At 47.9% G+C, this 23,545-nt stretch overlaps 1 protein-coding gene across 4 annotated transcripts in view; it reads right to left on the bottom strand.

Moving 5' to 3' along the window:
• The window catches only part of FBLN2 (fibulin 2), a 112,649-nt gene that overhangs the window by 76,958 nt on the left and 12,146 nt on the right, over window positions 1-23,545 (bottom strand). For 2 of the 4 annotated variants that reach the window (XM_071550993.1, XM_071550992.1), the window contains exon 2: window positions 5,924-7,358. In XM_071550993.1, coding sequence (XP_071407094.1) covers window positions 5,924-7,238 — 1,315 coding nt within the window. In that variant the 5' untranslated portion in view covers window positions 7,239-7,358. Of the gene's footprint in view, window positions 1-5,923; window positions 7,383-21,049; window positions 21,116-23,545 lie in introns of those variants that run through there. The other 2 variants (XM_071550995.1, XM_071550991.1) reach the window with 2 other exon arrangements.

The following is a 23,545-nucleotide window of genomic DNA, read 5'->3' as shown; positions in this document are numbered from 1 at the left end:
TGACACAAAAGTCCTGGTACCCAGGAGCTCCTGAGCTGTGGTTGGTTAATGGGGAGATGCACAGGAGGAACGGAGGGTCTGTGGTGAGGAGGGTTTGGGCTCCACAAGGGGGATGGCTTCCTGCAAAGAACAACCCTCCCAGCCCAGAGCCTGAAGCTCTGAGAAGTGCTGAAGCCCAGGCAGCTGGAAAGGGAGCCAAGCTCTGACCCAGAGCAGCTCCCAAAACACAGACAGACAAGCAGCAGCCACGCAGCAACACCCAGAGACATCCCCCAGCTCCAGAGCAAGGCACCAGCACTGCCCCCAGCACTGTGCTCCTGGCTAGGCCAGCTCTGCACACTCCAAATTCAGCTGCTGCCTCCTCACTTGGGCTAGAGCAGCCCTCCTGTCCCTGCTCCAGTTCCTGTCCTGGCACTACCCACTGAAAGCCAGGACAAATCTGGCAGCCCAGTGCCTGGGGATGGGCTCTTTGGCACTGCTTCTTTCAGAGCCTGAGTGAACTACTCCATGCCAGTGGGGCAGGGCTGGACTTTCCCTGCACCCTTTGCTCACAAATTCAGGCCCCAAGCACTCTTTGGCACACACACACTTAAAATAACTGGTCTTGTTCAAAAGCAAAGACCAATGGGCCCAATCCAGCACAAGGGGTTCCCTTCATCATAGAACCATGGGATGGTTTGGGTTGGAAGGAACCTGAAAGACCCTTTAGTTCCACCCCCTGCCATGGGCAGGGACACCTCCCACCAGCCCAGTTCACTCCAAGCCCTGTCCAACCTGGCCTTGGACAATTCCAGGGATGGGGCAGCCACAGCTTCTCTGCCCAACCTATGCCAGGGCCTGCCCACCCTCAGAGGGAAGGATTTCTTCCTAATATCTCATCCAAACCTGCCCTCTTTCAGTTTAAAGCCATTTCCCCTTGTCCATCACTATCTGCATGTGTAAAAAACCACTCTCCATCTTTTATAAAAGCTCCTTTAAAGTCCCACAGGCCACAATGAGGTCACCTTGCTGTCCAACCTCAGCATCTACTTATGCTTTGAGATATTGGGCTGAAGACAAACAAAAAGACAGGGAAACACAACTGGGGTGCCTCCCCCTCCTGGGGCAGGTTTGCTTCCAAACCTGTGAGCACTGGACACACCAAGCTGGGCTTGTCCCCACAAGGCTCTGCTCAAACACACATAGATCCAGCCTGAGCTGCGGTCCCTGCCCATGGATTCACCCCCAGGCCATGGGGCTGGGCCAGGAGGGGTGGCAGCCCTGGGTAACAGCACTGAGGCGGCACAGAAAGGGCTGCAGGGAAGGCTGTGCCCTCCCAGCCCCCCACATACCACACGTGGGATTTTGGAGCTCATAGAAAGGGTTGAACTTTTTCCTTTTCCTCTTAAATTAGAACAGTACAAATGCTGGTTTTGGCAGAACAGGTAGATCTGTTTTGAGGTTGTCTCTTCAAACACTCTTTAATTTTAAAGCATTTCAGTCCTCCTCTTTCTGCAGGTATCTCAGCCTGCCTTATTCCCAGTCACACTCTCCAGGATAATGGCACTACCTCTGAGCTTCAGCTACCAAGGGACCACTGAACTGCCACCTGGGGCTGTAACTCAAGTTGACTCACACTTGCTGGCCAGAGGCCTCTTATCCTCACACATCACTCTCCTGAGATTTTATTCCTCAGATTTCTTAGTTTGAGGGCTCAAAGGTGATTTCTTCCTCTTACAGAGAGAAGTGGGACAAAGTAGAGAACACAGGATTAAGCCTGAGGTAATTCAAGCGCATCCTGACAGCAGAAAATACAAAGTTATTGCAAATAAAGTTTGCTTCCAAAGGACCATCCATAGTATTCTCCCACCCCCAATGCTTTTCATGGTGGCAGTAAGAGGGACAAAGGGTGGGGGTGCTCAGGGAATGATTCAGAAACCCTCACTGCAGGTGTTCTCAGAGAATCATAAAACATCCTGAGGTGGAAGGGACCCAGAAAGATCATCAAGTCCAGCTCCTGTCCCTGCAAATGGATCTCCTTTCCTGTTTGTCCTCAGGGAATTCAAGGTCCTCTTTCCTCCTGAGCTTCAGTATCAGCAAACATGCAGCAGATGGGTTGGCTGAAGTCTTAACTACATCCTCAGAAGTTACACAAGAGCCTCCCAGTAGCACCTGCCTGCTCAGGATTCACCTGCAATAAATGCCACTCTCACATCCCTTGATCTCAGATCACAAATGGGTGCAATTCACTTCAGCTGGAGAACAATTATCCTTATCTCTAAAAATGGCCCCGATATAAAAAATCACCAGTCCTGGAGGAGTTGAAGTGGAAAAACACCTCCATTCTGAAAGACAACAGTTCCAGCTAGACCCAAACTGCTGCTCAGCCTGCCAAAACCAGAATGCAAATCATGAAACGCTCCTACAAGGCTGCTTGCTACCCAGGTCTCATTTATCCAAGGAACAGCACTCTACTGCCAGAGCACAGGGAAATGGAAAAAAAGAGAGAAAATCATAAAAGAACCAGACAGTAACTTCTTGAAAGAGGTTTTTGTCAGCTCTCCCCTGTTCAGGGCACTTGTAGGATGAGGAAATAGGAAATACAGAAATTAAAACTCCCTCTGTTTGCTGCTCTTGCAGTTAGTGACAGGGCAAGATCAATGTTTAGAGAGAGACTTTATAAAGAGAATAGTCTCCATTAATCTCATCTCTTCCCATGGTGAAAGATCCTAATTTACACCTTCTCAGCTGAGTAATTACCTCTGCTTTCCACTTCCAGCTCCTTCAGGAATGGAGTAACCAGCATTTGCCCAGAAACCCCAGTGGGGCTGTGTGCTGCTGAAGGAAGCTGCCCTTAGTCTGTACTCAGGATCTGTGACAAGTGCACTCACACATGGAGGAGAACACAAAGATCTGCCCTTCAGGGAGTGCTGGGGGCTGCTGGGGTGGCAGAACTCCCTGTGGAACAGCCACCAGTGCTGTCAGAGGCAGGAAAACCTCCCCAGGGCTCACACAGCCCTGCAGAGCTGCTGATGGGCTTCCCACCTTGCACCCGGAGACACCAGCTCCCAAAAGAGCCCATTTCTGTGGCATGTGGGTGCTGCTGCTGCCCCAGGGAGCCACCAGCAAGGGCACAGCACCCAGAAAATCCTCAAAACAGCAAAGCTCAGAGCAGCCAAAGCAAAGGGGAAAACATTCCCCAAAGAAATGGGAATGCACTGGAGTGCATGAATGGAGATGCCAGAGAGACCATCTGATGTGAATCCAGTGCAGTGTTTCAGATGAAGCACATGAAAAATGATCCTGCAAAGGAGAAAGAGAATCAAACCACAAAATGAACCTTTCTTGTGCAGCAAAGTGCTTCACATTGATTCCACCATTAGGTTATATATTAGCCAGCAGAGATGTGGGAAATGAAAAATCAGCTACATGTAAAACCAAAGTGAGATACGTAAAATACAAGTAATGAAGCCAAGTTTTTAACCAAAGGCCTCACGATCCCACCACAGCAGAGTTCTGGAGACAGGAAGCAGCTACCAGGAGGAAGAAATGCAATGGCCATCCAACTTGGGCTGAATTGTTAGTGCAGGAAGTGCCTTTGTGCAGACTCCTGTGATTTTTTAAATTCTGGAAAAAATAAAAACTTAAAAATAAAAATAAGAATATATCTAGAATGTCCCTACAGTCACAGAAATGTACCAACAGCACAGTGGTGAGAGCTGGTCAAACAAAACCTGTGCTCGCTGTCAGGAAACAGCACAACAGCCTTGCAGGCTCCAAAAATTAGGGGATTGATGCAGTTTCCATCCTGCTGATGATTCTTGAGAGGAGAAAAGAAGTTATTTGGCAATTCTGGTAGATTCTGTCATTTTATAGTTGGAAATACATGTGCAAAATTTATGTTTTCATTCTGTATCTGTAGGCAAGATTAATTTTTCTTTCAAGTCTGACTAGTATCTTCACTCCTCCTCTGCCACTGGCTCAGGAAGAGACAAGATGTGTGTTTTATTACTTGAAACGTATGGACCTACTCACATGAATCACCACCACATCAATTAAAACAACACACCAGTGGAAACACCACCCCCCACAGGCATGAGCACTGGAGCCAGCCATGGCAAAGGAGATTCCTGAGTATTGGAGAAGGCTATTCCACCAATATTCCTCATGGGGAATGGTGGTGCAGTGGGGAACAGGGGCAGCCTGGCCAGGTCCCACTTGCCAAAGACTGGGGGGTGATGGATATGGTGGGATGATGCAGCAATGACACAGTCAGAGCCCCAGCAGCCTCAGAACTGCCTCAACCACAGCCAGACAGGAGTTCTCTGCTCCCAAGGGATATTTATTTGCATTTCTACTCTTATAATATTTCAAGGAAATTGCAGATACCTCAGCCAAGGGGAAAATGGCAGCCAGTGAATCCCAAGCCTGCTTCTGTCAGCTAAACAATCCACACCTGACATGACATCCATCACATTTTGCTCCAGGCACCTCAACCTAATCCAGTCTCCAACCAGACCTGTATCAGCCAAGAAATTCTCAGGAATCGCAGCCTGGTAATCACTCAGGGAGACTCTAAAACATAGTCTTGGCTCTGCTGCTGAGCACTTTCATCCTAATATCCTTTCTTAAAGCCTCTCATTGAAAATGTCGGCATGTTACACCCATCTTTCCTTTTTGAAAGAAAAAAAGGCAACTAAGTTTTAAATCAATTGAAAGGGTTTTTAAAGTTACATCAGAAAACAGATTATTGCATATTAGTCCTAACTCAGACCCATGTGCACCCATACAAGTGATGCTCAGCTCAGATTTTGAGGTGGGCTGCACAAATACAGGGAGAGGGGAAGGGAAAAGGGAAAAGGAAAAAGGAAAAAGGAAAAAAGAAAGGAAAAGGCTGCCATCTCCATCCATGGACCTGGCACACCTTCTGTCTGGTGAACAGTCACGAGGTGCTGCTTGTGTTGGCACCTGAACTCAGCTCCAAATCTGCTCCTATCTGCCTGGAAACTTCTTGAGTAGATGGACTTGACAGCTCAAGATGTTTCAGGGCTCCCTACGTAACCCAGGAGAAATATCATTGTCTGGGGGCTAATCAGTATTTCCTGCAAGTGTTCTACAGCTGAGTCTCGTGAGAACATTTTGTGCCACATCTTGAAAAAGGAGGTATTGCTCTTGATTTGATGAAAAATGAATTGGAAATATGAGCTGTATCTGTGCTAATTTCCAGCGATGAAGTTGGCATTCATTACAGTAATGAGCATTGCATAAAGCATATAATCAACATCCCCTGCAGATGTCAGGAGGAATCCGGAGGCAGAGAGGAAATACGTACACTTGCCATGGTTGATCATAAACACCAGAAACTTCCAGCCCCAAAAAAACACAAAGCAAGAGGCAGTTCTATTTCTCCCTACTAGTCCTCAGGGGTATTTGAGTGAATCTATGAAGTTCTTGAACTAATGAGCTTAGACAGGCTTTCAACCATGGGATAAATATTACAACAAGTGCTGTAAATATTTTCATAGTGGAAACACAACTGTTTCACTTTCTTCCCAGAAGCAGCAAAAGCTACAGATGTGATTACATTGAGTTGGTAACTGGAGATAACTAATTAAATTCTATTATTAGAGAAGATGTCTCTCTAACATCACAAGAGGAATGAAAAGCAAGTAACTGAAGAAAAAGGTCAGAGTTTAATAAATCATCATCTGAAATACAGTTAAATGCCAGAAAACACCATCCTCATGTGGGCATGAGTGAAATGGTGGGCAACAGTGAAATGGTACCTGTTGAGTGAAATGAAACACAAACCCTCTCAGGAAGGGACCAGAGAAGGCAAGGGGGGATCTGCTGGTTTCACGCCCATGTGCAGCAGGAAGAAGAACACACCAATGTTATTTTGAGTAGGTGTTCCCCAGACACCCACACTGGGAGCAGTTCTTACCTTCTGGCAGCCTGGGGTTGGCGTGGATGGAGTTGGGGTCCCCGTCCTCCTCGGGGTGGTATCGGTACAGTGTCTGGGACTGCTTTGGGGAGGGCTGGCTACGGTCTTCCTTCAGAGCCACGGGAGGAGAGGTTGTTGCGCTGAACTTCACCTTGGGGAAATCATTTCCCTCCAGGCTTTCACGGGAAGGATTTGCCCAGCTCGGTTGTGTTAAATTCCCCTCTTTCGAGCCCTGGTACATGCTGTTCCCTGGCTCTTCCTTCCTGACATGCTTTTTAATTTTAGAGTGTGGGGCTCTTTCTTGCTCGAGCCTCTCTTTGTCCCCTTGCTTGCCCTTCGGTCTCCTCTCCATCTCCAGCTGCTGGGGGGGCTCAGTGGTGGCCGTCGTGTGCTCTGGGGCAGCTCTGGTGGTTGCTGGGGGCTCCCTGAGTGTGCCTTGCTGGAGGGATGGGGTGGTGGTTCGGGGCACCCTGCGCCTCTCGCCCCTCTCGGTGGCCCCGCGCACCTCTGCGGGGCCCTGGGGCGCTGCGGTGCTGGGGGGCACCGTGCCCTGGGGCTGGGGCTGCGGCTGGGCTGGCACCGACGGAGCCACGCTGGCCCCCGGGTAGTCATAGTCCTCGCCCTGCTCCTGGCTCTCCTGCTCCAGCTGGGAGGAGTAACTCCTGTACTTCTTGGGAGGCTCCAGCTGGGCGTTGTCCCCTTCGGCCGCCTCCTGGTCGTAGCTGTAGGGATCGTCGTAGTGCCGCTCGGGCTCGCCGTCCTCGGCGTCGCCGGGGCTGGCCGTGTTCAGGGCGAAGGCGTCGCAGGCTGGCAGCTGGTAGCACATAAGCTCCCCGCCGGCGTTGGGGCAGTGGCACACCTTGCAGGGCGGCATGTGGAAGGTGTGCCCTGCCACGTACTTGTGCCCCTCGTGAAGGCAGCCGATGCGGCCGCACTGGGGACAGCCGTCCGCCGGCACCACGGCGTCGATGCAGTTCGGGGGCAGCTCCGGGCACAGCATGAACTGGCAGCTGATCTTGCCCCCTCCCTTGGGGCACGAGCACTCCGTGCTGCCGAAGTCCACGAAGTAGGACTGTCCCTCGGGCACCTTGCCGTTGGTGAAGCCCACGTTGACGCAGTCGTAGTACTGGTAGCCCTCGCAGGTGCAGCCGTGCTGCAGGCACGTGGCGCAGCACTCGCCGGGCTCCAGCACCTCCTCGATGCAGTTCTCCAGGGGCTGGCACTCAGCGCCCGTACAGTCCCGCTGCCCCTGCCCGCTGCCAGCCCACAGCAGCACAAGGAGCACAGCATTCCAACGGCCCTGCTGCCTATCCATAGTCTTCCCGACGCAGCTCCGGCCCGAACTCGCACGTCTAGTGTTGGCTGCTCTCCTGGAAGGCTGTAGGTTCAGCTTTGAATCTGCAGTAGTTTCCTGAGTTACCTTCTCTCATGGATCCTGGAGTTATGAAAGAAAACTCTGTTAAAGACTGTACTCGGCACACATCCTGTTAAACATTAGAAGTCTTTAAAAGTTGGGATGAAATCCAACATCTGGAAACCGAAGGACAAAATTAATCATAATGTCTTCCAAGCATTGTAGGCACCGAGTGGAGCCGCATGATTCCCCCGCCCCTATTCTGAAAAAGAAAGGAAGAAAAAACAGTTGCGGCTGTTCTGTTTTGAATCTGTTGACAAAATGTATATAGATTTCAATAAAAAGAAGGCCTTTATACTTCAATGCCTTTTTGTTAATCTTTCTAGCCAAAAAGATTTTTTGGCAGAGAATAAGTAAATACACAGCTCTTCCTTTGCAGATATAAACTGGAGATAATTATTCTTCATGTTTTAATTACAAATACCCAAATCTTAAGGAATTTTTATAGACAAAAATTGGCCTTGGGATGTGAGAATTTGTCTGTACCCATTTTAGTAAAAAGCATGGACTTTTTTCTGCCTCCTTCTCCCACTGAGCAATCTTTTGCACTTCAGTCTCCAGCATTAACAGTTATTTCTTTGCTCCAGCAGGGCTAAAATAGAACTTCTTTGTGTGTTGTGGTTACTTTGTGGTTACACATCACATTAGCTATCCTGTAATACATGTTAGGGGCTGGATTCTCCGCTCACAGGAGCTGGCTCAGCTCCACAGCAGGGCTGTGCTGCACACAGGGATCGACTCCGACTTCACCGGGGGACAATGACACCAACTGAGGATGTGCCAGCACTGGCAACCACTTCTTTTAGCACTGACAACACCAGCAGTACTTTAGAGTAAACTATGAACTGAATATATACTTACATACAGAATATAAACACACATATGTCAATGAATTTGCATAATATCGCTTTGTTAAAATGCCTTGAAGAAGAGAAAATGGTTTGCTTTTTAATTACTAAACCCTTTGGCCTTAGAAAAGTTTGAGAGTTAATCAGCTGCTGTCATTTTTAGATCAAAATTAACATGGAAAAACATAACAGGAAAAAAACTTTGCCTATAGAATTTTACAGAATTAGTGATCTGATTATTTTTCCAGAGCCCCTCCCATCATCAAAAGAATAACGACCCTAAAACACTTATCTGGAGGGTAAAAGAGAGTCACATCCCCAAGAACAATAAACCACACACGCAACAGGACTCCTGCCAGCAAATCTATTCAGAAAGATTTCTTCTCCCATTCAACGTGGGGTTCCCCCAGGTCTGCTCCATCCCTGTTGGCACGTGGCCAGTCCGTGGGGAGAGTGTGCCTGTTCTGATAAGATATGGACAAACTGTGCTAAGAATTTCCACAGGTCTACCCTGCAATTGCAGTTACTTCACTGCGTAGTACAGAGATTTAATTCTTACAGATGTAGTTTTCCCTACTACTAATTTCAGAATATTTGCTCAGTGTGCTGAAAGATAGTGATTGAAGGAAAAATTGCATCGTCAGAAAATACAAGAATGGCTTGGAAGAATCTCACTGTTTCAGAACTGCTCTCAATGGAGGAGAATTTTCAATATATGGTGCTGAAATTAATTCTTCAGAACCCAGCCTGGGAAATAGTTTATCCTACCTTCAGCACCTTATCCAGGTAAGATACATTTGTAACTGTTACATCACTTTAGCTGAGAAATAGGGAGAGGAAGAACAATTACACGTAACTTCTGTAAGGTTCCCACAGCAGTATTTTGTTCTCATCGCCTCCCACTGGCACCTCCTTGGCTTTAGTGTTTGAGCACATGCACCCCCCTTGGACAGACCCACGGTGAGGCACCTGAGCTCAGCTCTCCCCTGGCCCACATTCCCTGTCCCACGCCAGAATTCTCTGTCTGGGTGTCCCAGCCCCAGGTTTGGCCAGTCTGGGTGTGCACAAATGCAGGGCACAGATGCCCTGTGGGACATTCACAGGGTGAGCTTGTGTGCAGAACCCACTTCAGCGCAGTCAGCTCCTGCTGCCCTGGTGCAGCACAGCCCATGGGGCCACCAGGACAACCAGGACACCTCTGGGAGCTGTGTTTGTCTGCCAGGACCACCAGGACATGTCTGGGAGCTGTGTTTGTCTGCCAGGACCATCAGGACACCCCTGAGAGCTGTGTTTGTCTGCCAGGACCATCAGGACACCCCTGAAAGCTGTGTTTGTCTGCCAGGAACATCAGGATTCCCCTTCTTGGAGATTCAGGTACCCCAAAACTCCTCAAGCACAAACTTAGACTCCCAACAAGAAACCCCCAACTATGCTGTGCTAAAGCAGGAGACAGAAAGCCAGTCAGAAGTTATCTACAGCATGTTCAAGGACAGCTGAGGGTTTTCATGGGACAGTCCTGCCTTTGTGAAAGGAGCTGCCCTCCCCTGTACAGTGACCTCCACTCACCCACACCCCGCTCTGCCCAAGGGTTTGTTTACTTGTCCAGGTCACCTCCAGCTCTTCCTCTGTTCCTGTTCTTGCTCCCTCACCTCTTGCCCATGGAGAGGCCTGGAGAGCTCATGGCAAGCTCTGTCCCTGCTCCCCACCTCCCACACTTTCTGCTCAGTGCCCTGCTCAGCCCCTCTGTACCCCTTTTTCTTCCACATCCCCCAGCATCTGGGTTTCCAAGCTATACTGATAAGGCTGAAATGCTTATAAACCCCTTCTCTGTCAATAACACCACAACCTTCCCTACCCTCAGGCTCCCTTTCCTTCATCAGAGCCTCCTTGTTTCCAGCATAATGACTGCAACAAAAGCATCTCTTTTTATTTCTTTAAACTACTGTGCTTCCTCTGTCTGTTCCCCACACCCATCGCTCCCCCAACCCATAAACTTGCATTTCAAAGAAACAGCCTGTACTTTAGGCACAGAGAAAACTAGCTTTGAGTGAAGAGCAGAGACACAACTGCTGAGCCCCACTGAGAAAACCCATCCCTCCAAAGGGAGTGTGTGTGCTCCTGCCAGCTCAGGCAGCTGATGTGCCTCTGGATCTACGCCCATTCCTGGTGCTGGGATGACTCTGGAGACAGCAGCTCATTACTTGGTAACGGCATCAAAAGCTGGAGCTGTAAATAAAGGTGTCTAAACCAAGGGCTAAAAAATATACACTGTCCCTGAAGGATAGGGGAGTTTAATACCAGCAGATGTTATTGCAATAATTTGTTTCCATTAACTATTTTAATGCTTTCCTTAATGACCCTTTACACAGCTGGGGTGATACACAAGGGCTTCACTTAGAAGAGAATTGGGTCTTTCTGCTCTCATCAATGTCCTTCACCCACTCTTCTCAATGTCACTGATTGCTGCTGCTCTGCTGAGTGAGGCACCACAACAAATCAAGCCCTGCACACCTAAAGGAAAGGTCTTTCAGAGGCTCTGCTGAAAGCCTGACAGAGCTCTGCAGAAGGGTAACCCCAGCACCACCCAGCCAGCCCTCAGGCACCACTTCAGGCTCCCATTCATGTCCTTTGTGGAGCTCCCTAACCTGTATATCCTGCTCTCCTTTGGTTCAATATCTGATCTTCTTGGCTTTATTGGGTTTTACTGGGCTGCTCTTAAAGAAGTTGCTGCCATTCCTGTGCACACAGCACAGCCTGAGCAAGCACTGAGTGCCTGTGCAAGGCAGGGCCAATGCTCTGGATTGGCATTGATGCCTTCAAAGCCACAAATCTGTGAGGTAATCAGCACTAAAGAGAGGATGGGCAGACCACTGTAGGCTTTGATTCCTTCTTTAAAAAATATTCCCAGGAAATGCAAAGCAAAGACACCTTATGGAAAACCAGCTTTGAAAAGTTCAAGTCCAAATGAGCACGAGCTACATGAGCATGAACTACAAACAAACATCTTCAAACATCTTCCTGCTTTACTTTGCAGACCAAACCAGTATCTGTGTGCTGGGACATCCACGGCTTACCAGCAGCAGCCATCAAAATTATAACTAGTCCTGGCTTAAAAACATCATATTCCTGTCTCCTGGCAGGGGAATAAAACAAGACTTCAAGATGCTTATTCCCATTCAGTTTGGGGCCAAAAATTTATAAATTCTGATATTTTTTGCAAAACAATATACTCCGAGTGATTTACTTCAATCAAAGCCATAACATAAAATCAAAAGGAAGAATGTTGACTTGATTAAAACTGTTCAGTCACATTACTCAAAAACGTTGATGAAACCAGTGTGTTCCCACAGAAGATCTAGACATTTTAAATATGCAACTTCTTTAAATTAAGAGGAGTATTTTATTGGGAGATTCTTTTCCCAGATGGTTTTGTTTCAGTGCTGAACCACAAGGCTTATTCTAGGTAGGTGGAGGTGACAGGAGGCACTTTCCTTCAAAGGCTTGACACAAGCACCACCTTTCTGTGTGAGGGTTGCCCCAGAGACGTGCATAAGGTGTGCACATGTGGAAAAGATACAGCAGCAACAGCATTCCACCAAATGTTCACTAAACACAAAGAGGCAGCCATGTATAAACAGAAAAGCAAAACCAGAATAAATTCAGAGCACTGTACAGGACATCTGCATGAGAACCCAGTGACTTCCAGCTTTGAAGATGTACCTGCAATTTTTTTACCAGCTGCAGATCCCTGTGGACAGGTTCAGACAGAACATCTCTTTTCTGTATCCTACCTCTCAATCCCTCCCAAAACTGCCATTTTTGAAGATGGCAATAATAGAAATGCTTGTTTGATACGTATCTCCTACTTGTCAGGAGTGAGCAGGGCCAGCTGGCAGGCTGATGTGAGAGCAGAAGGTGTTGGACACTGGGGGGGTGACAGTGGGTCTGTGGATCCTCTAATGTCTGAGGTAATTGATGAGAAAATTGATCTTAAAGAGTTCAAGGTGTATCCTTAAAAGCAGTGTGGAGTGCACCCTTCAAAGGGGAAAAAGCCACCTGAAAAATGTAACAGTCCTTGCACCAGGAGAATGTTTCCATGTCCTGCACTTTGGCCACACCAACCCCCTGCAGCGCTCCAGGCTGGACACAGTGGCTGGAGAGCAGCCAGGCAGAGGGACCTGGGGGAACTGAGGGACAGGAAGCTCAACAGGAGCCAACAGTGTGCCCAGGTGGCCAAGAAGGCCAATGGGATCCTGGCCTGGATCAAAACTAGCGTGGCCAGCAGGCCCAGGGCAGTGACCCTTCCCCTGGACTCTGTGTTGGTGAGGCCACACCTTGAGTGTTGTGTTCAGTTCTGGGCCCCCCAGTTCAGGAAAGAGATTGAGGGGTTGGAGCGGGGCCAGAGAAGAGCAATGAGGCTGGAGAAGGGACTGGAGCACAAGTGCTGTGGGGAGAGGCTGAGGGAGCTGGGGGTGTTTAGCCTGGAGAAGAGGAGGCTCAGGGGAGACCTCATCACTCCCTACAACTCCCTGACAGGAGGTTGTACCCAGGTGGGGGTTGGTCTCTTCTCTCAGGCAACCAACAGTAGGACAAGAGGGCACAGCTTAAGCTCTGCTAGGGAAGATTTAGGTTGGATATCAGGAAGAAGTGATTTACAGAGAGAGTGGTCAGACATTGGAATGGGCTGCCCAGGGAGGGGGTGGATTCTCCGCCCCTGGAGGCTTTTAAGATGAGACTGGACGTGGCACTGAGTGCCATGATCTGGTGATCACAGTGGGGTTGGATCAAGGGTTGGACTTGATGATCTCAGAGGTCGCTTCCAACCCAACTGATTCATGATTCTATGTATGCTTGGAGAACTAGCCACCCAATTATGTAATGATACACTGTATACAACAGTAGATAAAAAGTGAAGCTGTAACTAAAAATAAAGCTCTTTGTTCTAAGCTCTAAGCCTTCTGTTCCTGCTGCTGCCTGAACCTGTATCAGCCTCTTCTGACCACCATAACTAACTAACTAACTAACTAACTAACTAACTAACTAACTAACTAACTAACTCACCTTACCACAACAGGGTACCTGTGTGAGCCCTTCTGTGCTGGGCACTGGGAGCACCACCTTCCCTGCTGGCGGGAACTGGGGCAGCCTCTGAGCTGGGCCATGAACCTACACTCCAATTTCCTGCACCCCAAGAGAGAAGCCGTGGGAAAGCCAGAGCAGCAGTGAGTGGCACTCACCACCCGTGCACCAAGTGAGCTCTCCACCCCCCAGAGATGCTCTGAATGGTTCTCCTGGTCTCCCAGTGCCACCCAGTCCAGACTGGCTGTGCATGACCAGGGAGCAAACACAGCCCTGCTCTGTGACGGCGAAGCTCTGGGTGATGCCGAATCTCCTCTCCCAGTGGTGGCAGCCCTGCAGAAAGCAGCAGCACACATGCACACCCACCCCGAGGAGCAAGGCAAACACAGCTCCCCAGGCAATGCATTTTCACACCTCTCCCAGCCAGAGCTCTGGGGCTGCTGCAGCTGCCAGCAGCAATTCCCTGGCTGCAGTCACAGTTTAGACCAGGCGAGGAAGAAGGGAGGGGATGGAAGGAAATAACAATTTAAAACAATCCCTTTAAATGCAAGAGAAAATGGAAATTTGAGAGAGATCTTTCTTGTATGAAAACAGAAAAAAGCCCTAAGACCAAAAACTCCTGAGTGCCAACCGATGGATTAGATCTTCCTTTCACACCCTCTCAATCCGGAAGCTTGTGATCTCACCCGGGCTGGAAGGGATTGCTGCTGGAAGAGATTGCTGTGGCTGTTCCAGGCCCTCTCCTCGCAGGGGGAACTGCGGGGTGTTCACTGGGTGGATGAATGGAAAGGGAAGAAGGGTTTCCTTCACTGCTCTTATGCAACACTTAGTGCCCAGAGCCCGTCATCTCTGACGCTAATTAATGGCACTGGAGCTGAGCTGAGTCCAGCCCTCTCCTTCAGGGCAGAAGGAGCAGAGAGGTGGGATAAACCCCCGTGTAAACCTAAACCCAACGAGCTGCTTTTCCTTATCGAAAGCAAAGCACGGGATGTTTAGTCACTCTGGAGTTCTCAACACTCCAGTTCTTGGCAAAATGAGCCCGTGTTCCGAAGTCATAGTTTTTGCAGGCGCTTTCCCTCAGCTCTATTTTCAATAAGAAACCAGTTACCATTAACCCCCTTTTCAAAGAAAAGCTTTAAAAAGTGGACATGTGGGAGACTGGATGATTATTACTTAATTCCACAGCAAGAGCAAGAGTGGGACAAACAAGAAGGAAGGAGGATAGGATCAAAACTCACTCTGTCTCCCAAAGGCAGCTCCGGTCAGACCTCCCTTCCCAGCAGAGGCGCCCCCGGGCAGAGATGCTCCCGACGCTCTCCAGGACATTCCCCACGCCCAGATCCAAACAGGAACCTGACACGCTGCAGGAATGGAAAAGCATCCCCTGAGGGATCTCGGCTGGAGTAGCCAAGCGTCACCAAGAGTGACCGGGCAGCTCTGGGATGTGTTCTTCCACAATGTGCAGCTTTTGAAGGCATTTTTGAAGTCCTGGAGAGTGAGGGCAGCCCTTTTCCAAGGCGAGGAGGAAGAATCATGGCATGTCAGTGCTGTCCCTCACCCTAGCCCACCCCAAAGTTACAGAGCAGGTACCAGGCTCACTGAGAGGCAAAATGCTGTGTCCTGGGGAGTGGCCACGGCAGCAGATCCAGAGGGACTCAGTGAGAGCATGGCAGAGGAAGGGCTCCCATGGGGAGGGAGGCAGAGCTGGCACTGAGAGCTCAGCATGGGGTTGTACATGGCCCAGAGCAGCTGAGATGTGCCAGGGGCTCTGCCACAGGGGCACTGACAAACCAGCCATGGTTGGTTCCTCTCCATGACACACAGGAGGCTCAGCACATCCCACCAGCCAGGCCAGGGTCTCAGCTCTGCTGCAGAAGGAGCCAAACCCTTCCTTTTGAGTGAAATGTGTTTGTTATTGATACACCTTTTTTCTCCTTCTTACATGGCCAAGTTTCAGGTGACTATATATACTCCTCAGAAACACAATTAAATAATCCAGCTATTTCCACGCCAGCCAAAGAAATCTGGGAAAAGATTAAAGCAAACTCAGCAACAGCCTCTCAAAAACGTTTCCCAAGGTGCAGCCAACAAAAACTTGTCGAAGCTCATAAGTTACGAACAAATTTGCACAGAGATAGCTCTTTTGGCAGCAGGCAGGTCCCTGAGCTGCACAGCACCTCGAGCAGCCGCACATAGGTGGAGACAGCCCTTGGGATGGGGCAGCCCAGCCCCCTGAGCCCTGCCCATGCCAGCCCAGCTCAGAGCTCTGGGCTCAGCTCAACACTGCCAGCACTGCAGGCTGCTCGGAGCAGGGAAGAAAAGAAGCTTTTCTCATTTACTTCAAGAGTTGCACTCCTCTCTTCTGTTTCATAATGAAACAAAGCTTAGTTTCTATGATATTCCTCATTTCTTACATACTTTTTGGTGGGAAACTGTAAGTAGCTCAAGCAGAACATACCCCTGTACAACCTCATAACTGTGCTCCTCAAATGCATCCTTTCAAGGACCTGCATTACACTTCTCTCCCTGCTTTCCTTCTGTCCCTAATTTTCCTCCAGAATGCTCCAGCCCCCTGCCCCTTCCCATTGTTTCACAGAGCTCCCATCTGCAGGGCTGCTGTTGCCTCTCACCAAGTAAAAAACCTGCTGCAGCCTCAAGGATGGTGGCATATAAAACCTGAGCATCTCATTTCTACTCTCTCTGTGATCTCATCTCCCCATTTTTAATTTCCTCAGTGAAACAACTCTGATGCAGTTCTATAATTTGGAAGCAACAGATTCAAGTTCTGGGTTTGGGTTTGTTTGGGTTTTTTTTTTCTTAATCCACTCTTCTACTATGCCCTTAGCAGTGACAGTCAGCAACACAGATCTTTTGTTGGGAAATATGTTGGTTGGAACATCTGGGCATTAAAGAGAAGCACATCTGGGCATTACCTTCCTATTTCAGGCAGCTCTTTTAGAACAGTTGAAACTGAAAATTCCCCCACCCCTACCCTAAAATCCAAATTAGGCAAGAGAAAGCCTACCATTAACTTGACAGCTTAGCAATGGCCTTTCCTGCCCTGTGCACTGCCATGTGCCAATTTTGAAATAATTAACAACAGTTTTCATTCAGGGATGACTGAAGGGAACTGTGACCCATTTTCCCACAAGGTACCTATGAGGCAGAGCTGCTCCCAACTAGAGGAGCAGCAGCTCCTCCACCACTGGAACTTCAGCCTCAGAACTGGATTTGAGACCCTCCAGAGTAACTTGGAGGGGTTTGCTTCAATCTGCCAATTCCAAATGAGTGTCAAACAAAACCTCGATGCAGTAAGTTTGTAGTAAATAATTTTTCAGTAAATGTGTCCTGACTTTGTCGTTATCATGATTAATAGTGAAATTCTGCCTGCTGATGTGAAGACAACACCACGTACAGTGCAGTGAGCATTTTATCACATCCTGCTAATTTGATTCTCAGCTTCTCCATGACAGAGCCCTGTCAATGCACCTCCTTTGATCCACAACACATGCAGTTACTGCCCACAATCAAGAGCTCTCTAAGAGGAGACTGTGAATCTTGACACAAGGCACAATGGTTTTTCACAATGTACCAAAGCCCCCAGAAGGGCCCAAGATCAAACTCTTTTCCTTCTTGACTCAACAGGATCCAAATCTGTCCCTCAAGAGAGTAAATGTGCTCTCAGCATCCAACTGTAGCAACAAACCAACTCCTTTCATGAGCTGTTCACTGCTCCACAGCTGAGAAAATACATCCCCTGCCCTCCCAGCTGCACAACGTACCTGGCTGGGACTCGTGTGACAGTAGGTGGACTTTGCACACCCACGGTCCTGTCTGTGCTTGGCTCTCAAAAAAATAACAGACAGCACACAAGGCCATCCCTGTCTATGTTCCGTACCCAGAGGGCATTCTCTGCCCCGTTCTTCAGGAGAAAGGCTGGAGGGGAAAACGGGAAAAGGAAGACCTCTTAGCTTGTTATAACTGCTGTTTCAAATTTATCCATCCCTCGGGATCCCTTTCAGGTTTTGGAGGACAATGTCCACCTCCACCTCACACATCAAGGGAATATCAGTCTTGAGCCACTGGGATTGCATTTTCTTCATTACAGTAAGTGTTCTCAGAATTTATAATTTACAAGATTTCCAGCCCTCTCTGTAGCCCTGAGCACATCATCCCTGCTGGAATAATCCCAGTTCTGCCCTTGGCAGTGATCCTGAGAACTTGCTGTGCTCTGCTCTGGTCAGAGAGTCTTCCTTTCCTGTTGGAGGAAGGGGTAAGAAGAAACAACTGTCCTGACCACTGCCTGTACCTACCAGGCTTATTTGAAGTAAGCCTGAACCAAAGCTTGGGTTTCCCTCAGGACAGGTGGCACAGGACCCTCCTGCCAGAGGCCAGTCTGTGCCCAAAGCTGCACTCAGCATCCATGGATACATCTGGGGATGCATCTCCCACCGGGAATTGGGATCAGAATCACTAACAGTCACCTCCTTTGCTTTGCCATCTCTCAGCCTCGTTCTTGATTCCTCAGTCCTGTGGTTTTCTACAAGCCATGAAGGAAACAGGATTTAGAAATGAACACCACAAAGACAGGCTGGGTTAGGGATGCAGCCTTTTAATTCTGCATTGAAAAACGTTCAATTAATTAATCTAGTTTAGTATCTTGCATTTTTTATTCTGAAGAAAAGAACTCAGATTTATTTCAGCACTCACATACATGCCCTCCATACATGGACTCCATGGACTGCAGACAAGTAGGGACTGTAGTATGGACTGGATGTTCCATGAGGCATATTGCCAATTATAAATTTAAAAAGTCCAGAAAAGCAGCAGTGATCATTCCTCAGGAACAGTTCCCTCTTGTATGGTGACAAAAGAAAGTCCCTATCAGGATTCTTATATATACCAATTAAATTCTTTAGCTAAAGCAAAAAATTATTATTTTAATGGAGAAAAAACAAGAACATTTGGTCAAAGTGTTCTCACAGAAATGTTAATTACCACGGGCATTAAACAAATGGAAATCAAAGCCTACAATTTGTTGAGCACTTCGAGAAATTTTAATGCAAAAAACATGCTGGAAAGAAACCTTCAATTTTTCCTCATGAATGAAAGCAAACCCCTGTAAATGAAGCTGCATCTTTCATGCTGCTAATCAGTCAGCAGATGCCATCCATCAATCCAAAGTGTTCCTGCACAAAGTTTCCGTAAAAGATGGTGGAATTAATTTGGTTTGTTGGATACCAAACTGCAGGAAGATGCTATGGCAGCTCGGAGCACGACACTCAGAGACAACAATAGCACCAGGGGTAGCTCCCAGGAGTTACACTGCAGCACCTCCCACCTCCCACCCTGGGCTCATCCTTCACGGATCCTCAAAGGCTGTCGAGAATTGCCCAAGAACTGAGAGTTGTGTGATTCAGTTTTGGAATAGAAACCACCCTGAGGAGGGTATTGCTCCTCAGTGTCCTGCAAATCCTGGAGATGATGGGACAAGATCGCAGTCCAGGCACCTGACACACCCTGCTGGGACCTCCTACATCTGCTGGAGCTGCACTGCACAGATCCATGGAATATGCTGAGCTAGAAGGGACACACAAGGATCATCGAGTCCTGCACAGACCCATCCCCAAGAGTCACACCCTGTGCCCCAGAGCATCATCCAAACACTCCTGGAGCTCTGGCAGCCTTGGGGCTGTGCCCACTGCTCTGGGGAGCCTGGTCAGTGCCCACCACCCTCTGGGGAAAGAACCTTTTTCTCATGTCCACCCTAACCCTGCCCTGACACAGCTCCAGCCATTCCCTGAGTGCTCTCCCTGGTCCCACAAAGCAGAGCTCAGTGCTGCCCCTCCTCTGCCCCTGCCGAGGAAGTTGTCCCTGCCCTGAGGTCTCCCCTCAGTCTCTTCCTCTCCAGCTGAACACACCAAGTGCCCTCAGTGCCCCTCCAGGCCCTGCACTTGATGCTGCCCGGGAAGGTGCTGAGCTCCTGCAGACTCAGTATCTGCCAGAAAGGATCAGATGGACAATGCTATGAGCCCCATTTATCCCCCCAGAGATGCCAAGGCAGGAGTGCCACCTCCTTTGCTGGAGACTGGAATCCAGAGAAGTGGTCAGAGGAGGCATCGCACTGGATGTCTGGTTTGCTTCTCCAGTGATAAGACCTGTTCTCTTCCAGGCAGCAAAGTTATTTATAACCCAGCTAAAGAGATGTGAAGTTATTTAGAGGCCATCAGAAAATGAAAGGAGTGTTTGCTACTCTGAAACTCATAAAAGCAAAGTTATGTAAAGTAAAAAAGTATTAGTTCTTGCTGGAAGATGTCAACACAAACAGACACACAAGTGTAAATACGCACATTTCTTGCACTCTCTTGGCATCCTTTTGCTCTCTAAAGAAGGTACACAACCCTTTTGCCTGCAGCACATGTGGAATCCTGCACCTTGACCTCCCTCCTTTGATTTGGACCAGATCCAAATTGTCCAAAACTTGGAGGAGAATTTCCTGGAGATCAGAGCATTGGGGTTTTTTCTGTATCTGTACAGGGTCCCAAGACAGTTCGCTGAGACATCCTCTGCCCTCAGACACACGTGTGCAGTTCTCGTGTTCATAACTGTTTGTGGTTCTGTGCCATATTCAATCTATAAACCAAAGGATATTAGAAAAGCAAGTCTTGTTTACTTTGTAAGTTCTACATTACATTTTCTATTCCCACAGGAAGCCAGTATGATCTGCTGGGTAAATGCACAACCCATATTCCCGAATATTTTAAGACCATCAACTAATACAATAATAACGTGGCACTACAGGCAGATCATTTGATATTAGAAATCTCAGCAATGCAGAAATACTAATACTGCATTGACAAAAAAGGCTGATTGAATATTTAGATATTACCTTATAGAGGGACATATGATTTAAAGAACAGAAATACTTCTTTTCCTTTCACATCATCTTGGTTCCACTGAACACACCAACCAAACTGTAAATTCCATCTGATTTTCATCACAATGAACAACGTTCCACTAAGGTGGTATTGATGAGTACATACTAATTATTTGGTCTTGGCACATTAAAATACGTATGTATGTCTTGGACAATGATCTTCTGGAAGGGAAGGAAGCTATTTTATCTTCCAGCTGAGGAAATCTTACAACTGTAAAGATTGCAAGGGGAAAGAAATAATGCAAGGGGAAAGAAATAATTCACACAATGGAAGAACAAGGGGCTTCCTTCCCCATTAGTTATGTACAGTCCAGCACATGACTGCAAAGGAAAATTAAGATGAAAAAGTTGCTGATATGAAAAAAATGAAATAAAGTTTCCCAGAATCACAGAACACTTAGTATTTAAAACAGGAAAAGAGATAAAAGCCCAAAGCAAACACCAAGGAAAGCAAAGGAAGTGCAACGGGAGGTATTCCAGCTTTGCAGAGTTGTCCCAAATGCCTGTCAGGCTCCCACCACGCAGCCCCCGAGGCTGGAGAAGGTGCAGCTGTGTGGCAAAGAGGCACCTGCAGAGAACCCTCCTGTGCCCCCCTTGGCTGCCCAGCAGGATGGGAACACTCTGGCAGCCCAGTCAGACCTGCACCCCCAGTCCTGCCTGCAGCCTGGCAGGGAGGAGCTCCAGGGCTCTGCCAGCACTGTGAGGGACATCAGCTGTGCAGAACCACTCCTTAAAGCTGACACGGTGATCTTGGGTGTTCAAAGAACAGGAACAGGACGAAGAGGACCAGGAATTTAAACTCTCAGAAGATCACAGGTGCAGTTTAGCTTCAGATTTTTAGAACTCACCTCGCTGATGACATTTTCTTTACAGTCAGTGGTGTAAGTAAAACTTCAGAGAGCAACTGATATCACGGATAACCTGTTTGGGATGGAGGGATAGGTGGATTGTCACCTAAATATGAGCTTGTCTTCATCGCAGAATCCCAGGAAGATTTGGGTTGGAAAGGACCCTAAAGATCATCCAGTGCCACCCCCTGCCAGGGGCAGGGACACCTTCCACCAGCCCAGGGTGCTCCAAGCCCCATCCAGCCTGGTCTTGGACACTCCCGGGGATGGGAAGTCCACAACCATGTACCACAGAGGGATCTTACATAATTAATTGCCTTATTTTCAGGTAGGTAATGCTGAAGAGCCTGTGATTTTTCAGTTTGCAAAGGGGAACTCTAAGGGGAATTTGAACAAAATTTATAGAATTTTAAGGAACACTGAAGGGGATGTTCCTTCACCAAATGTGGACCACAACAGGCCAGAGGCCAGGGAGGAGAAAGCAAGCATTCCCTTGGGGGCCAACTGGAAGAATCTGATTAGAACCCTAAAAAACAACGATGGATTCCATCATCTAAAAGAATGGATAAGGAAAGTGGTACAACTTTTCATAATTCTGCCAATTCTCTGTTTCACTTACACAACAAACTCCTGTGGAGGAAGCAAGATGTGCACCATGATGGAGATGCCCCACAAAGTTCTGTGGGGTTGGCTACACTGGACATGGACACACTAAAGGGTGTCAGGATTTCTTTGTTTCCATGCTATGCTCAGAAAGAAAAACCTCTATAAATTAACCAAGACAGGATTTGATTGCATGGAGACAAGATGAAAGCATAGCCCACCTCTCAGACTATAAATGTGACATACTCTTGTTATCCACAGGCTCCTTCCAGTGGGTATTGACCACATTCCATCCTGACCACTGCCTTCCAAGCCTCACCTAGCAAGACTTCCCATTTGGGATGTTTAACCAAAGTAAGAGTTCACCTTTAAAACAAGATTAAGCAGTATCTTTCCACATTACCAACGACCTCCGCACACAGGCACTGGTTTTCCTTCAGTAGATTTTGAGTTGTTTGACTTTATCTTGTTTACACAAACGCTATTCCCTTCTTACAGATGGATATGATCTGCTGAAGACCTGGAATGTTTTATCCTATAGCAAAACTCATTCAAAAGTACCATCTGTTCCTCCTGCAGGGGCACAGTAATGCCAGAAACTGTTTAGCATTCCATAAATTAAGACCATATAATGGATAGCTCATAGTTTAAGTGAAGCAAGGAATCGTTTGGAACCTGATGACATTTTGCTGGGGTTTTTCCTTAAGAATAGTATTCAATATATTCATTTTTGTTTGCTCTAAGAACTCCCCATTCAACATTAAACAGCAAAGGTGGGTCACAGTGTAACCTTAATGACTGGCTTTATCCCCACTTTCAGCAGGATCCTTTCTAATGACTTCAGGGGGATGCTTGGGGTGGGCCAATGGGTATAACAAATTCACTGCAACACCAAATTGTGTTCTTATTTTCCCTGGTGTGTGTCTGTTGTATCTGCAGCATGCACTTCCAAAGAGAACAGAATCCAATCTTCAAGTTTAAGAGCCATTAAAATATGTCTCATTTTATAGATATTACACTTATTACACTCACAAACAGCTCCCCACTCTGTCTTTCACTTACTGGTAAGAAACCCCAGCCAGAAATTAACTGCTTTTGCTATTTCTTTCTACCCAAATGCCAAGACATTTAATCAGTAAAAAGGCTGGACATAAAGTCCTGCTATGAGTTTGTATCATCTGAGTCAATGTTAAAACAGCCCTCATTTGCCATTCATACAGAAAAACCACAGAATAAAGAGGAAAAAAAAGAAAGAAAAAAAACCACATACAAAAGACATCAATAGTGTTTAATTGCAAAAAAAAATGGCACTCTAAAATCCTCCACCCAGGAGGGGGATGCAAGTGGCTCCGTGCCTGGTTCTTGGGGCTTCCTGGGGACAGGCAAGCCCTGGCCATGCAGCTCTGGTGGGAGCTGTGCCCCAGCTCCTGGGAGCAGCCTGGGAACAGGGAGCCACCCCAGCCCAGGGTCCCACCCCTTGGTGACATGGACCAGCACATGGCACCTGCACGCCCCAAGTGATGGGAATGATCGTCTCCAAATTCAGGTATTTAAGTCATCACTTAACACCATGTAAGGGTACGTAATTATTACCATCTCTCTGTAAGAAAACCCACAGAAGGAAAGCACTTTGAGCCCAACCATTCCTAATCCCAGAGACAATGCCTATGTTTTTCCATCACATCAGCTCCTGGACGGTGGGGGAAGGGCAGGGGTAAGGGGAAGAGGGGGAAATGCAACTTGAGAAGTGGTAAGCGTGTCAAAATCTCAGCGACTCGGAGATCTCTCGCAGCACAATCCTCCTTTATGCCGCGCAGCTCGGTCCATATGGCTCACATTGAGCCTGTCACAGTGAATCATTGCTCCTCCTTGACTTACAGCAACAAAAACAAA

Source organism: Pithys albifrons, chromosome 3 (assembly GCF_047495875.1).
Source record: "Pithys albifrons albifrons isolate INPA30051 chromosome 3, PitAlb_v1, whole genome shotgun sequence".
In the NCBI taxonomy this organism is placed as follows: domain Eukaryota; kingdom Metazoa; phylum Chordata; class Aves; order Passeriformes; family Thamnophilidae; genus Pithys; species Pithys albifrons.
The sequence above is the reverse complement of the archived record's forward strand: the minus strand, read 5'-3'. Positions and strand labels throughout refer to the sequence as shown.